Genomic DNA, 12,154 nt, shown 5'->3' with positions numbered 1-12,154 from the left:
CCAGGAACAGTGTTGGAGAACACTGCTTTAGAAGATACTCACAGAGAAAGGCCCCTGTGAGAATCCTCTTTTCAGCGTCGAATCCTGTTTCGTGAAAAACGTACAACTGTGGTAATTTTACACACTGGTGTAAAACATTGGACATGAATAGAAAATCCATGACGACGTCTCTGGCTATTGGCTCATTTTCGTGTCCACAATTTCTTCTGTGTTTTTTTTAGGTCAGTCTTTGGTGCTTTATTTATGTTCATATTGTTAAGAAAGAATTTGAGGATACAGATGACAAGTTTCTTCCGCGATACGGGCCCATACAGACCCTGACCTAGCCTCGGGGTAATTTGAGCTGAAAGGTATTAGGAGCTTTAGAAAGGAGACGTTAGGGCGCCTGAAGTCTGTCAAGAAGGTGAGAGTGAGAGCCACCTGGTAATCTTCTCCTCTATGGTGACAGTTCATGTCATCTGCATGCTAAGACCGAGATGTGAAGGTCATTGAGTACAACATCAGTTGTCAGTCACATACATGGGATGGTAGTTTACAGAATATTGTCTTTACAGACATGATGACCGAAAAAAAAACGTATTTATTTGGTGTACTTTAAATATGCTATTTAATGTTTAACATACTAAAATAAACAGAGTATTTTGAACATTAAAACAAACTGTTTCTATTTCATTATGAACTACTCACTTTTGGATCAATTAACCCGGGCTTAAATTGGAGACCAATACAGTCCAATACAGGTATTTATTTAACCTTAATTGACTGTTACTAATAACTAAAACCTTCATATTTCAGCAACACATTTTATAAAATGTAACCTGTTGTATTTGTTGATCATATATACAGATGTAGGATCTTATTCTGGTCACTTTTTTGTTGCTGAGAATTATCCTGTAGAGCAGACTTAGTGTATTTTCATTTGTAAAAGTCTTCTGAAGTTTGCAATTTCCACTCTTAAAATGTCAGACTTGATTTGCTATAAAGAAAAATGTAACAAACCCTACCGAAAAAAAATCCATTAATTATAATCCACATAATAATTCACATTTCCTGCTGCTGCAAGATCCTTTTCCTGCTGTAGCACACTGGCTCAAATTAAGATCCTACATCTGCACTGCCCTACCAAGCAAAAAGGCAGTAATTGCTCATAGCATAAAATTATTTGGTTTACCTTAGTTTCACAGTAACTTTATGCAATTACTGCTAGCATAACCCAAATGTTATCCAGAACACAATACAATAGAGGCAGGATACTTGTCCACATGATTAAGCATGCATTTCATGTAAGCAAAAATTAAATTTACTCATTTTCGACCAAATGAGCAGTTACTGCCTTTTTGCTTGGTAGGTCAGTGTAGTAGTGTGCTGTGGACCACTGTCTCACACACAAGACACCAGATAGCCAATGCAAGGCCTCCTTACACGAGCCAACCTCATCCCTGGCAACGTGTCCCGCGCGCTCATTGGTAGAAAGTTGCAGTGGAAATAAAACTTTGGGACATTTCACACGAGCCGTTCGCGTGCAGCCTCCTCTATAAATACGACCGGGGGTGAAAGTAACAGTGTTGACTTGTTATCAACACCGCACTGATAGGACTTTACCTCAGCTATAGCCACATTAAGATAAACGCCTAGAACGAACTGCGTTGGTCAGAAAAAGTGCATAACCGGTGTTTGAATATTACTCAATAGGCTGGACTTTCTTTAACAATAGTGAGACATTAAAAAGGATTTGCTTAAATTGGCTGGACGATTGTGGGATATTAAAACTTGAAGATGCCAGCTGATATTTTGGAGAAAACATCCCCATCCTCTGTCGCAGCCACTCCGTCGAGGGTCAGTGGAACTCCGGATAAACCAAGGACTGCCTCAGAGCACAGAAAGGTACAAAAATACACCGAAAGAAAACTATTGTTTTTTATATGTCAATTGTTTTGTTTTTCATTATTAACATGTTTTGTGTTTTAAGTCCTCAAAGCCAATTATGGAGAAGAGAAGACGTGCGCGAATCAATGACAGCCTTGGTCAGCTAAAGACCCTCATCTTGGATGCACTAAAAAAAGATGTACGTTTTTTTTATATGGCAATTACCATATTCCATGTAGACATTTATGTCGACGACATATGCTTATATCGTTATGGACTGGAAAGAAACTCAAATAGATTATTAATCATGTGTCATTTTCTTCTTGATGTCTATTTAGAGCTCGAGACATTCGAAGCTCGAGAAGGCGGACATCCTTGAGATGACTGTGAAGCACCTTAGGAATATGCAGCGTCTCCAAATGACTGGTAGGTTTTTTAATATTTTTTATCTCTAATTGATTACAGTCATTCTAGACTTGCATAAATATAATCTGGCTGTGCCCATTTGGCACGCACCGGAGTTCCCACGGTCGTATATTTACCTAAGTTTACCAAAGCTATTGATAGACCTACTTAGTATTATATAATTCGATTGTAATGATTTTCTGAACAATATATCCTCAAATATATGTTTTTGACTTTACAGCAGCTATAAGCAGGGATCCATCAGTCTTTGGCAAGTACAGAGCGGGATTCAGCGAATGCATGAGTGAAGTCACCCGTTTTATGTCCACGTGTGGAGGGGTGAACACGGAGATCAGGTCTCGACTTCTCAGCCACTTAGCCGGCTGTGTGTCACAGATAAACACCGTAAACTTCTCAACTCAATGCCAGATCCCCACCTACCCTCCGCATCCAGCGCATCCATTGCTTGCCCAAGCCATTGCGCAAATCCCAAGTGCATCTCCTCAGTTAAATGGAATAATGCCTTGCAAAAGTGGCTCGCCTATCAACCTCACATCAGAAATGGCTAAATTATACAGTGGACTTCAGATTGTGCCGGGGGCGACAGATGGACAATTCGCTATTCTGATTCCAAGCGTGGCTCTTACGCATACGAGGGCGCCAAACACGATACATGGCAATCCAGCACTTGCGGTGCCTGTGTCACTTGTTGCGCCTCCCGTCACCGCAGACTCCGTGTGGAGACCATGGTAGGGTCACTGCGTGCATTAAGGACTTTTACGCACGATGACGCATTTTTTTTTACGGGAAGTATTCCGTCAGATATGGCTTTTAAAAAATATTTTCGTATAGGCTGTTCAAAGCAAGACTCAAAAGTGATGTTTACGCACATGTTGTTATTCTTTGATGGAGGATACAGTTCACCGTTCCATTATTATTATTTTTTATATTTGTATGTCAGTAATGTCATGAATATGTGTTATTGTTGTGATGCTAAATGGAAAATCAATAGATTCTTTAAATGAAATTGAAATGTTTAACACCTCCAACTGGTCATATCTTACTTACATTAAAAACATAATTGTCTATCCTTGCCCTAGTGATGTGCTGTGATTGATGACCCTATCAAGGCTTATTTAAACCACATAATGACATTCGGATCTCGAGCTATGCATCGAGCACAGGAAAGCTCCCAACTACTGTCAAGCAAACTCCTCAAGTACTTCCATATCTGAACATCTACCTTCCCATCCAACATCACCTCTGAGCTATCATTGATCGATGAAGGAGCATGCAGGAATTCTAACTCAGATTTAAGATTCAAGCCATACAGGCTACACCAAACCCATGGACACGTTCTAGTACTTTAACTTTACATTTACACAAGCAGCCCAATTCTGATCTTTTGCCCAATAACGCTGCCTTTCTCCACCACCAAAGTGTTATCTTCCCATCTGAATCCTATTTAGACTCATCTGTCTTGCCCCCCCCCCCCCCCCCGGGCTGGGAATAAAAAATAGCTCCCAGATGAGGTAAGGAACCCGAGAGATCGGGAGAACGACTTTCAGCCAACAGACAGATGACCAGGTTAGGGGCGGGGGGAGGCGGGAAGCCCGTTTGACACGCGCAGGGCTGCCTGCCGGTGAGGAAATGCTGACTCACAGGAAAGGGGCTGAACACGGGGAGAGAGGGATTAAGGGTGGGAGAGAGTGGAGATGGCCAGACAAAATGCTCTTAGCTTGTTAGTGACACCCTCCATGCGTGCTGTTTCTCCAGGTAGAGGTTACCAGTGGGCACAGATCTAACATCCGAGTGAGGGGATATACGAATGCGAATGTAGCGCCAAGCTACTGTGTACTACTTTAAATTCATGAGGTTTGGGTGTTAAATTATGTGCTCTTCATTCTTTAGCATTTTTTTGTTAAAACACTAGGTATGCTTTTAAATTGGAATGAGTGGTAAGAATATATTGTAATGAAACAGCAGGGAGCAGGTCTCGAGCCCGAGATCCGGCGCGCTATCGACTGCCGCAAAAGCATGCTCGTGCGGCAGAGTCGAATTCCGCGCTTATAAACCCAGGGTCGTTACACTATATAAAATAAGTAGAGGTATGAAGGTTTTGCTCCCCAAGGTATCACACAATGTTCCTGCTCAAATCATTATTGACACTTGTGACTGTGAGTCAAGCTTGCCATTAAGCTTAAAGGGATACTCCTTCACAAAATCAAAATACATTTTGAAAGTAACTTAATGGTGCAAGTCAGACTTGTAGCTAAAGTATTCAATGTGGCCTAAACCCCTGTTTGATTTACACACAGGAAGTGCATGTTTGGGCATAGGATCTTGACGGCTTTCGCTTAGTGACAGGCTGGGGAATAGCGCTGCTGTCCATTTAGCGGCCTGTCAGCCAGCTAATGGAGTGACTAGCCTAGTGTGTGTCCAGGGTTGAGTGCTCTCACAGAGGGCCATGAGAAGAGCTTGACCAGGGGTCACAGGTGCCTGTCACTCTGCCTCACAGGACTGGAATAGCTGTTTGTGGCATGACAATGACCATAGGATTTGGCAAGACAGCACAAACAGATTTGGGACCAGCAAGAACTGGACAGCTTCAATAGAGCATGCAGACCGATTCAAAATAATAATTTAAAAAACAGTTTCACTATAGGACACCCTTTTAAAAACAGTAAGAAGGTAAAGCTGGCATAATATGAGAGAATAATTGATCTAACCTCTAATTCTGCATTTTACCTCAATGGGCGCAGACACCAGTGCATAGAGTTTGAAGTGATACAGTGCAATTGGGCAGCTTTTTCACACTTTTAGAATATAACCCCTAGACAAGGCAAGTTACATAACTACGTCCTATCATACAAGTTATTTTCATTATCAAACAACTTTTAAATGTTTAATTGCCCATCCACCTCTTCTGAGGACAAAAGTAACTTTGTGATGTTTTTGTTTTTACAGCTTTTTTTGTTACATATATATTTTACACATATTTCACATACATGGTACTTTTATACACAGCATTTACATAACACATATATTGTTTTTTATATATACACATTACATTTGGATAGATAGTACTCAGACATCTCCGGTATACATTATTATCTGTAGTGTTTTCAGTAATAACTATTACCAATCATGAGCTTTTTAATCCCACCCCTCAGCTACTCTCAGCCATCCCACCTATTGCCGTAGACCACCCTTTTTTGATTATCAAACAACTTTCTAAATCAGCATATTTTCAACACGGAAACACAGCAAATTTCCTCTCTCTTCCCATGTAGTTTGTCAGTCGAACCCACTCTCGCACACAATGCTGTCAATTAAGTTGTCTCTGTTTTTCCCAAACCCAGCACCCTGGCAATGTGTATGAGCCCTAAAAGCGAAATAGAGCCTCCCTTATCAGGACCGGACCATTGAGAAAGGGCCCCACAATACAAAAACAAAGGCGGGCCCCCAGTGGCTCAATGGCCCCTCTCTTTGTAGCTCTCTCACTCTTCATAGAGGGCCCTGCTCTTGTTTATCCAGAAGGAGATTTAATGGTCCGCAGGAGGGAGGACCATGCTGTCACTTTCACCAATGCTGAGTCTGGAGGCTCATTGTTGAGTATCTCCTAAAGCTCCTGTAGGCCCCGTTAAGGCCAGGCTACTATCTTCAGAGACAAGAGAGGTCCGCTACTGAAGCTCCTAACAGTTTGAGTTTCATCTAGCCTATCGCCTGCTCCTCTCTAAAAACCCGTTCCACTGGCCACCTGAAGTATAACGGATGCATTTAGAGTGGTGTTGGGTGGAGGCCGGCCCTGTATTCAACAACAGCTGATGGTCTCTCTGTATCGACACTGTTTACCAGTGTTAGCTAAGAGACTCTCATTCTTCTAATTTCTCCTCCTTCCTGCCCCTTTTTTTCTTCTATTCTAGGCCTTCCCTTACGCCCCCTCGGTTTGATGCCCATTTTTCCCCCCCATACCGCCTCAAAGGAAGGATGACAAGCATTAAGTTAGCTCAAGCTGGCCCCTCAGTGTGATCATTGATTGATGAGCCATTGGTCACAAAGACAGTGACACGGTGAGAGGAACCCTGCTATGGGAAATCTTCCTGACATGTACCGGAAACATCCACTGTGACCGCCTCTATGTTGAATTGGCCTGTGTTGTATTCCAAGGGTGAACTCTGTGAGCAAATAGTTCACATCCGATGGCTATGCTAAACAAACGCATAGATTATGCACTTGACATCAGTGGTGAATGAATTCAGATATGTGTAGAGAATGGCCCTTTATCACTCATCCTATTCTCTTCCCACTGGGTAAAAACTGGTCGAATCAATGTTGTTTCCTTGTAATTTCAACCCAAGAAATCGATGCGGTGATGTTGACTCAATGTGGAAAACTGATTAGATTTTCAAAAAGTAATCAATGTAAGGGCATTTTGTCTCTTTTTCACCCAACCTTTTAAATTAGATGTGATGATACGTTTTTATTTTTTAAATTCCAATCAGATTAGTTGAAATCTCAACCCAAATTTAAATCAAAACTAGCGGTTGAACTGACGTCTGTGCCCAGTGGGTTGTCTTTGAGTTACAAGTTTGTTATTGGAAAAAGAGAGGATTATTCTCAAGGAGGCACATACTTGGACATAAAGGTTGTACAGATACACAAATAAATAACATCACAGGCCAGCACACCCTTTCATGCTTGGGCATGAATGTCCAGTACTCTCTAGTTACAGTGGCAAGAAAAAGTATGATGTGAACCCTTTGGAAATACCTGGATTTCTGCATAAATCAAATTTGATCTGAATCTTCATCTAGGTCACAATAGACAAACACAATCTGCTTAAACTAATAACACGCAAACAATTATACGTTTTCATGTCTTCATTGAACACACTGTGTAAACATTCACAGTGCAGGGTGGAAAAAGTATGTGAACCCTTGGATTTAATAGCTGGTTGACCCTCCTTTGGCAGCAATAACCTCAACCAAACGTTTTCTGTAGTTGCGACTCAGACCTGCACAACGGTCAGGAGGAATTTTGGACCATCCCTCTTCACAAAACTGTTTCAGTTCAGCAATATTCTTGGGATGTCTGGTGTGAGCTGCTCTCTTGAGGTCATGCCACAGCATCTCAATCAGGTTGAGGTCAGGACTCTGACTGGGCCACTCCAGAAGACGTATTTTCTTCTGTTGAAGCCATTCTGTGCTTTGGGTCGTTGTCCTGTTGCATCACCCAACTTCTGTTGAGCTTCAATTGGCGGACAGATAGCCTAACATTCTCCTGAAAAATGTCTTGATAAACTTGGGAATTCATTTTTACGTCAACGATAGCAAATTGTCCAGGCCCTGAGGCAGCAAAGCAGCCCCAAACCATGATGCTCCCTCCACCATACTTTACAGTTGGGATGAGGTTTTGATGTTGGTGTACTGTCCCCTTTTTCTCCACACATAGTGTTGTGTGTTCCTTCCAAACAACTCAACTGTAGTTTCATCTGTCCACAGAATATTTTTCCAATAGTGCTGTGGAACATCCAGGTGCACCTTTTCAAACTTCAGATGTGCAGCAATTTTTGGGGGGACAGCAGTGGCTTCTTCCATGGAGTTCTCGCATGAATACCATTCTTATTTAGTGTTTTACGTATCGTAGACTCGACAACAGAGATGTTAGCATGCTCCAGAGATTTCTGTAAGTCTTTAGCTGACACTCTAGGATTCTTCTTAACCTCATTGAGCATTCTGCGCTGTGCTCTTGCAGTCATCTTTGCAGGACGGCCACTCCTAGGGAGAGTAGCAACAGTGCTGAACTTTCTCCATTCATAGACAATCTGTCTTACTGTGGAGTGATGAACATCAAGGCTTTTAGAGATGCTTTTGTAACCCTTTCCAGTTTTATGCAAGTCAACAATTCTTAATCTTATGTTTTCTGAGATCTATTTTGTTCAAGGCATGGTGCACATCAGGCAATGCTTCTTGTGAATAGGAAACTCACATTTTGTGAGTGTTTTTATAGGCAAGGCAGCTCTAACCAACATCTCCAATCTCATCTCATTGATGTGACTCCAGGTTAGCTGACTCCTGACGACAATTAGCTTTTGGAGAAGTCATTAGCCTAGGGGGTTCACATACTTTTTCCAACCTACACTGTGAATGTTTAAATTATGTATTCAATATAGACAAGAAAAATACAATCATTTGTGAATTATTTCTTTAAACATACTGTTTGTCTATTGTTGTGACTTAGATGAAGATCAGATCAAATTGATGACCAATTTATGCAGAAACCCAGGTAATTCCAAAGGGTTCACATACTTTTTCTTGCCACTGTATACACGCATAAAGTGTCTCGGACTATGAGTGCTGATCTAAGATCATGTCCCCCTTGGCTATATTATCTTATTCATCATTATCTAAAAGTCAAAACTGATCTTAGATCAGCACTACTACTCACATTTTGAAGGTCCTGAGACATGTTTCTTAGCTTTTAGACATGGCTTTTGGATTGAGCCAAGTAGCAACATGACAACTTGATATCGCAATAATTGCATTTTTCACCATAGATAAGACTACTGATGTCAGATATTTAAATCAAGGACATGACTACTGTACTACATCACCTGCTACCAGATCTTCAAAGCTGTTGACTTTGGTGTCTGCAGGTCTTGTTACCCCCTTCTGTTCCTGCTACACTTGGCTCTCTGCCCACATGGGGTTATGACCAGCACCATAAAGATGAACTTTCACTGCAGGTGTCCCTTTAAAGTGAGATAGCCCCATAACTGGGGGTTGGTTCAGTTACAGACTTGACCTTTTGAGCTGATTGGGTGGATGGGATTAGAAACTGAAGAACCATGTGTGAGGCATCTGGGGGTGATCATTGAGAGGGCTTGCTAAAGTTTTATGGGGATTTTAGGGATGTTTATGTGTGTGTGTGTGTGTGTGTGTGTGTGTGTGTGTGTGTGTGTGTGTGTGTGTGTGTGTGTGTGTGTGTGTGTGTGTTGGGGGATTGGTGGAGAGGTTCACACGGACTTGTGGATGCCTGACCTAAAATATTGCAGGCCTGTTGCACCCCTCCGCCTCCCCTGGACATTGAGGGAAGCCCTGCCTATGCCTTCAGATCCCTCCTGGACTCCCGATGTCGTGGGGGTCGGCTTCAGTACCTAGTGGACTGGGAGGGGTACGGTCCAGAGGAGCGGCGTTGGGTTCTGGTGGACGACATTCTAGATCCCAACATCAACCAAGATTTCCACCTTCGCAGTCCGGACCGGCCCACTCCTCACCCTTGGAGCCATCCCCGAGCAAGGTCCCGTGACTGGAGCCAAACCACCAGTCCAAATCCCTATCTCCATCCATGGCTAATTTAGGAAAGGGAGGATTTTAGCTAGCTGGCTAGCTAGCCACCGGATGACAACAACACAACAAGATGCAACAATTCAACAAGTTTTTATCAATGATTTGATAGGAGTGACGCCAAATCCAAGCTGGCTTCCCTTAACACTTTTTTTAGGTGAGCCAGTTGAGCTCAACGCTGATTGGCAAATTTTGAATACTTTTTTTGTCAGGGGAGGCCAGATGCTCGCTGGCTTCCCTTGCCTTCAATGCTACGGGCGGCAACAATATCATACTCGTTTGGACCAGACAGCATCAGATAGATGGCCTACACGTAGAGAGACAGAGGGGCGCTGTTTCGCTCGCTCGGATGCTTTCTCCTGTGAGATACATTCAGCCTCTTACGAAATGAAGGAAAATTATGAAACACAGATAGACAAATGATACATTTAAAAAATATATATATACATACATTTTTAGGCCAGTTTTTGGGGAAGTCTGGCTTCCCTTAGTATCCATGAATACACGCCAGTGCAGTGCACCAAGACCGGACTCGACACCAAGACCGGTCTCGAGTATTACAACACTGCGTTGTGGTGTTAAAAAGGATGTCTTTCTCCACAACTCTTCATTAGAATCTCCATTGACTTGGCTATCTACAAACTATCATTGAAAACAAAACAAAAAAATGCATTGAAATGGGGACTCCATTGAGAGACAACGAAGCATGGGTGGTGTGCAAATTAACAGCACTCCCATCTGGAGGGCCTCAAGTGTCTCAAACAAAACCAGGATCTCCGTTATAAGAGCAGGTCCCTGTGTCCAGGTCTGCAGATGAATTCGTCCCCAATCATTTTAATTTGACGTTAAGAAGCTTAAATTCTCTTGTTATCCTCCCGGAGAGGAGACTAGACGAAGAGCAGTGCAGCAATGAGATGAGAGATTACCATTTGGGCCTGCTCTCCTCATCCACTTGACACCAGGTCAGCTGTTCCTAAGTTGGTCAGTGACACTCATTGGCCCCTCCCTTGGTGGTCTGGATGAATATTGACACTCGTTTACTAGCATGGAGGGTAAAATGTCCCGTTTGTGTTTAGGGGATATGGCTCATTGCATCATGGTGCATGAATGTGAAGAAGGGACGCTGGCCTATAGCCACCTATGGCATAATGCCACTCAATGCACAGTGCTGGCTCTCGATCTGACATTTACAGAATCTGTCTACAACTGACTTTGTGAGTGAGATAACGATGGTACACATTGTGGATATAAAAAAAAATGCCTGCCTTACAACAACAAAAAAGTGAACTGTAATCTAGGCCTATTGTCTTTTACAAGAGTGAATGGATGCATGTCCTAGTCGAATAAATTAAGTTTCATCTCTATGATGTCATGACTTGGACCTTTTGAAAATTACACTCATAACAAAAGCAGTACCTATAGACTATAACTGCCCCAGTTTTGTATCGGCTGAAATCCTCTTGACCACAAATGACAGCCAAACCCATATCCTCTCTCCTCTCTCTCCCTCTCCTCAGGCTGTAGATCTCAGATGACCTCTCCCCTTTGTCCTCGGGAACCCTGGTCTGCCCTCACAGCCACTCCCCCCTCTCCTCGGCTGTCCTAAACTCTGTGGGAAACCTCCCACAGCGCATTGTGTCGTCTGGACATTGTGTGTCCTTTAAGATAATGCCCCGAGCTCAAGATCCCACTTCCCTTCCATACAATCCCCACCCTCCCAGCTGAAGAAGTGCTGTGTGAAGTATGGTGCCCAGCACTAACTGGCATATAAGTGGGGGACTGGGGGGAGAGCCAGAGAGATCCTGGCTGTGGGGTTAAAATGTGCTTTCCAACTAGCCTCGCAGGACAGCGTTTCTGGTGAGTGTTAGAACTTCATGAATAATTGGACGGTGAGAGAGAAGTCCTGGTCTGGCTGCTTGACCTCTCCCCAGGACTTCAGTCATTACAGCTGGTGATTGGGTCGTTAGCCAGCTTGTGTTGTATGTGTGTAATGAGCACAATTTAGAGTCTGATTGATTTATGAAGCGTTTGTATTTCCCCAGGTATATTCAAGAGGAGATAAAGCATGAAAGATTGACAATTATTTATATGTAAGTGTAAATAAAAATGGTCAAATGGCACATCTTTTGTTGGTTTAATTTGTTTCCCCATCTGAAAATAGCAGGAGCAAACTTTATACTGGTGCAACGCTGCCCACTCTGCATGCCATACTGAGTAGCTGACTGACAAGACAAGTTTCCATTCAAATCTAGCTTTGTGTTCCGTCAACAAAATGCTAAACCTCAAATTCAATTTGTATTTTTGGTTTAGTGTCTAGCTTTGTCTCAATGGTTGAATAGACTTGTTTTGTCCCAAAGCTATATGACCAGGGATATTTGATTGAATACACCAGTACTTATATTGTGCTCATTTGGTGCTCATTAGATCTGTGTATCGGGGGGGGGGGGGGGGGGGGGACTTAATATTAGGATGGTGTTCCTAATGTTTAGTATACTCAGTGTCTTTCCCCACTTCAATTCATGTTTACTCCCTTA

At 42.7% G+C, this 12,154-nt stretch overlaps 1 protein-coding gene across 2 annotated transcripts; it reads left to right on the top strand.

Moving 5' to 3' along the window:
* The first annotated feature begins 1,564 nt into the window (after positions 1–1,564).
* On the top strand, positions 1,565–11,710 carry LOC110530071 (transcription factor HES-1-B). 2 transcript variants are annotated; one of them, XM_021612866.2, is made up of 4 exons: positions 1,565–1,884; positions 1,970–2,065; positions 2,205–2,292; positions 11,138–11,710. In XM_021612866.2, the coding sequence occupies exons 1-4, from the start codon at positions 1,777–1,779 to the stop codon at positions 11,224–11,226; spliced, it is 381 nt and encodes a 126-aa protein (XP_021468541.1). In that variant the 5' UTR covers positions 1,565–1,776; the 3' UTR covers positions 11,227–11,710. The 2 variants fall into 2 exon arrangements, with proteins under 2 accessions (XP_021468541.1, XP_021468540.2); XM_021612865.2 differs by lacking the exon at positions 11,138–11,710 and adding an exon at positions 2,513–3,364.
* Positions 11,711–12,154: the final 444 nt, after the last annotated feature.

Source organism: Oncorhynchus mykiss, chromosome 8 (genome assembly GCF_013265735.2).
Source record: "Oncorhynchus mykiss isolate Arlee chromosome 8, USDA_OmykA_1.1, whole genome shotgun sequence".
Lineage (NCBI taxonomy): Eukaryota > Metazoa > Chordata > Actinopteri > Salmoniformes > Salmonidae > Oncorhynchus > Oncorhynchus mykiss.
This window is presented reverse-complemented; position numbering and strand designations above follow the sequence as displayed.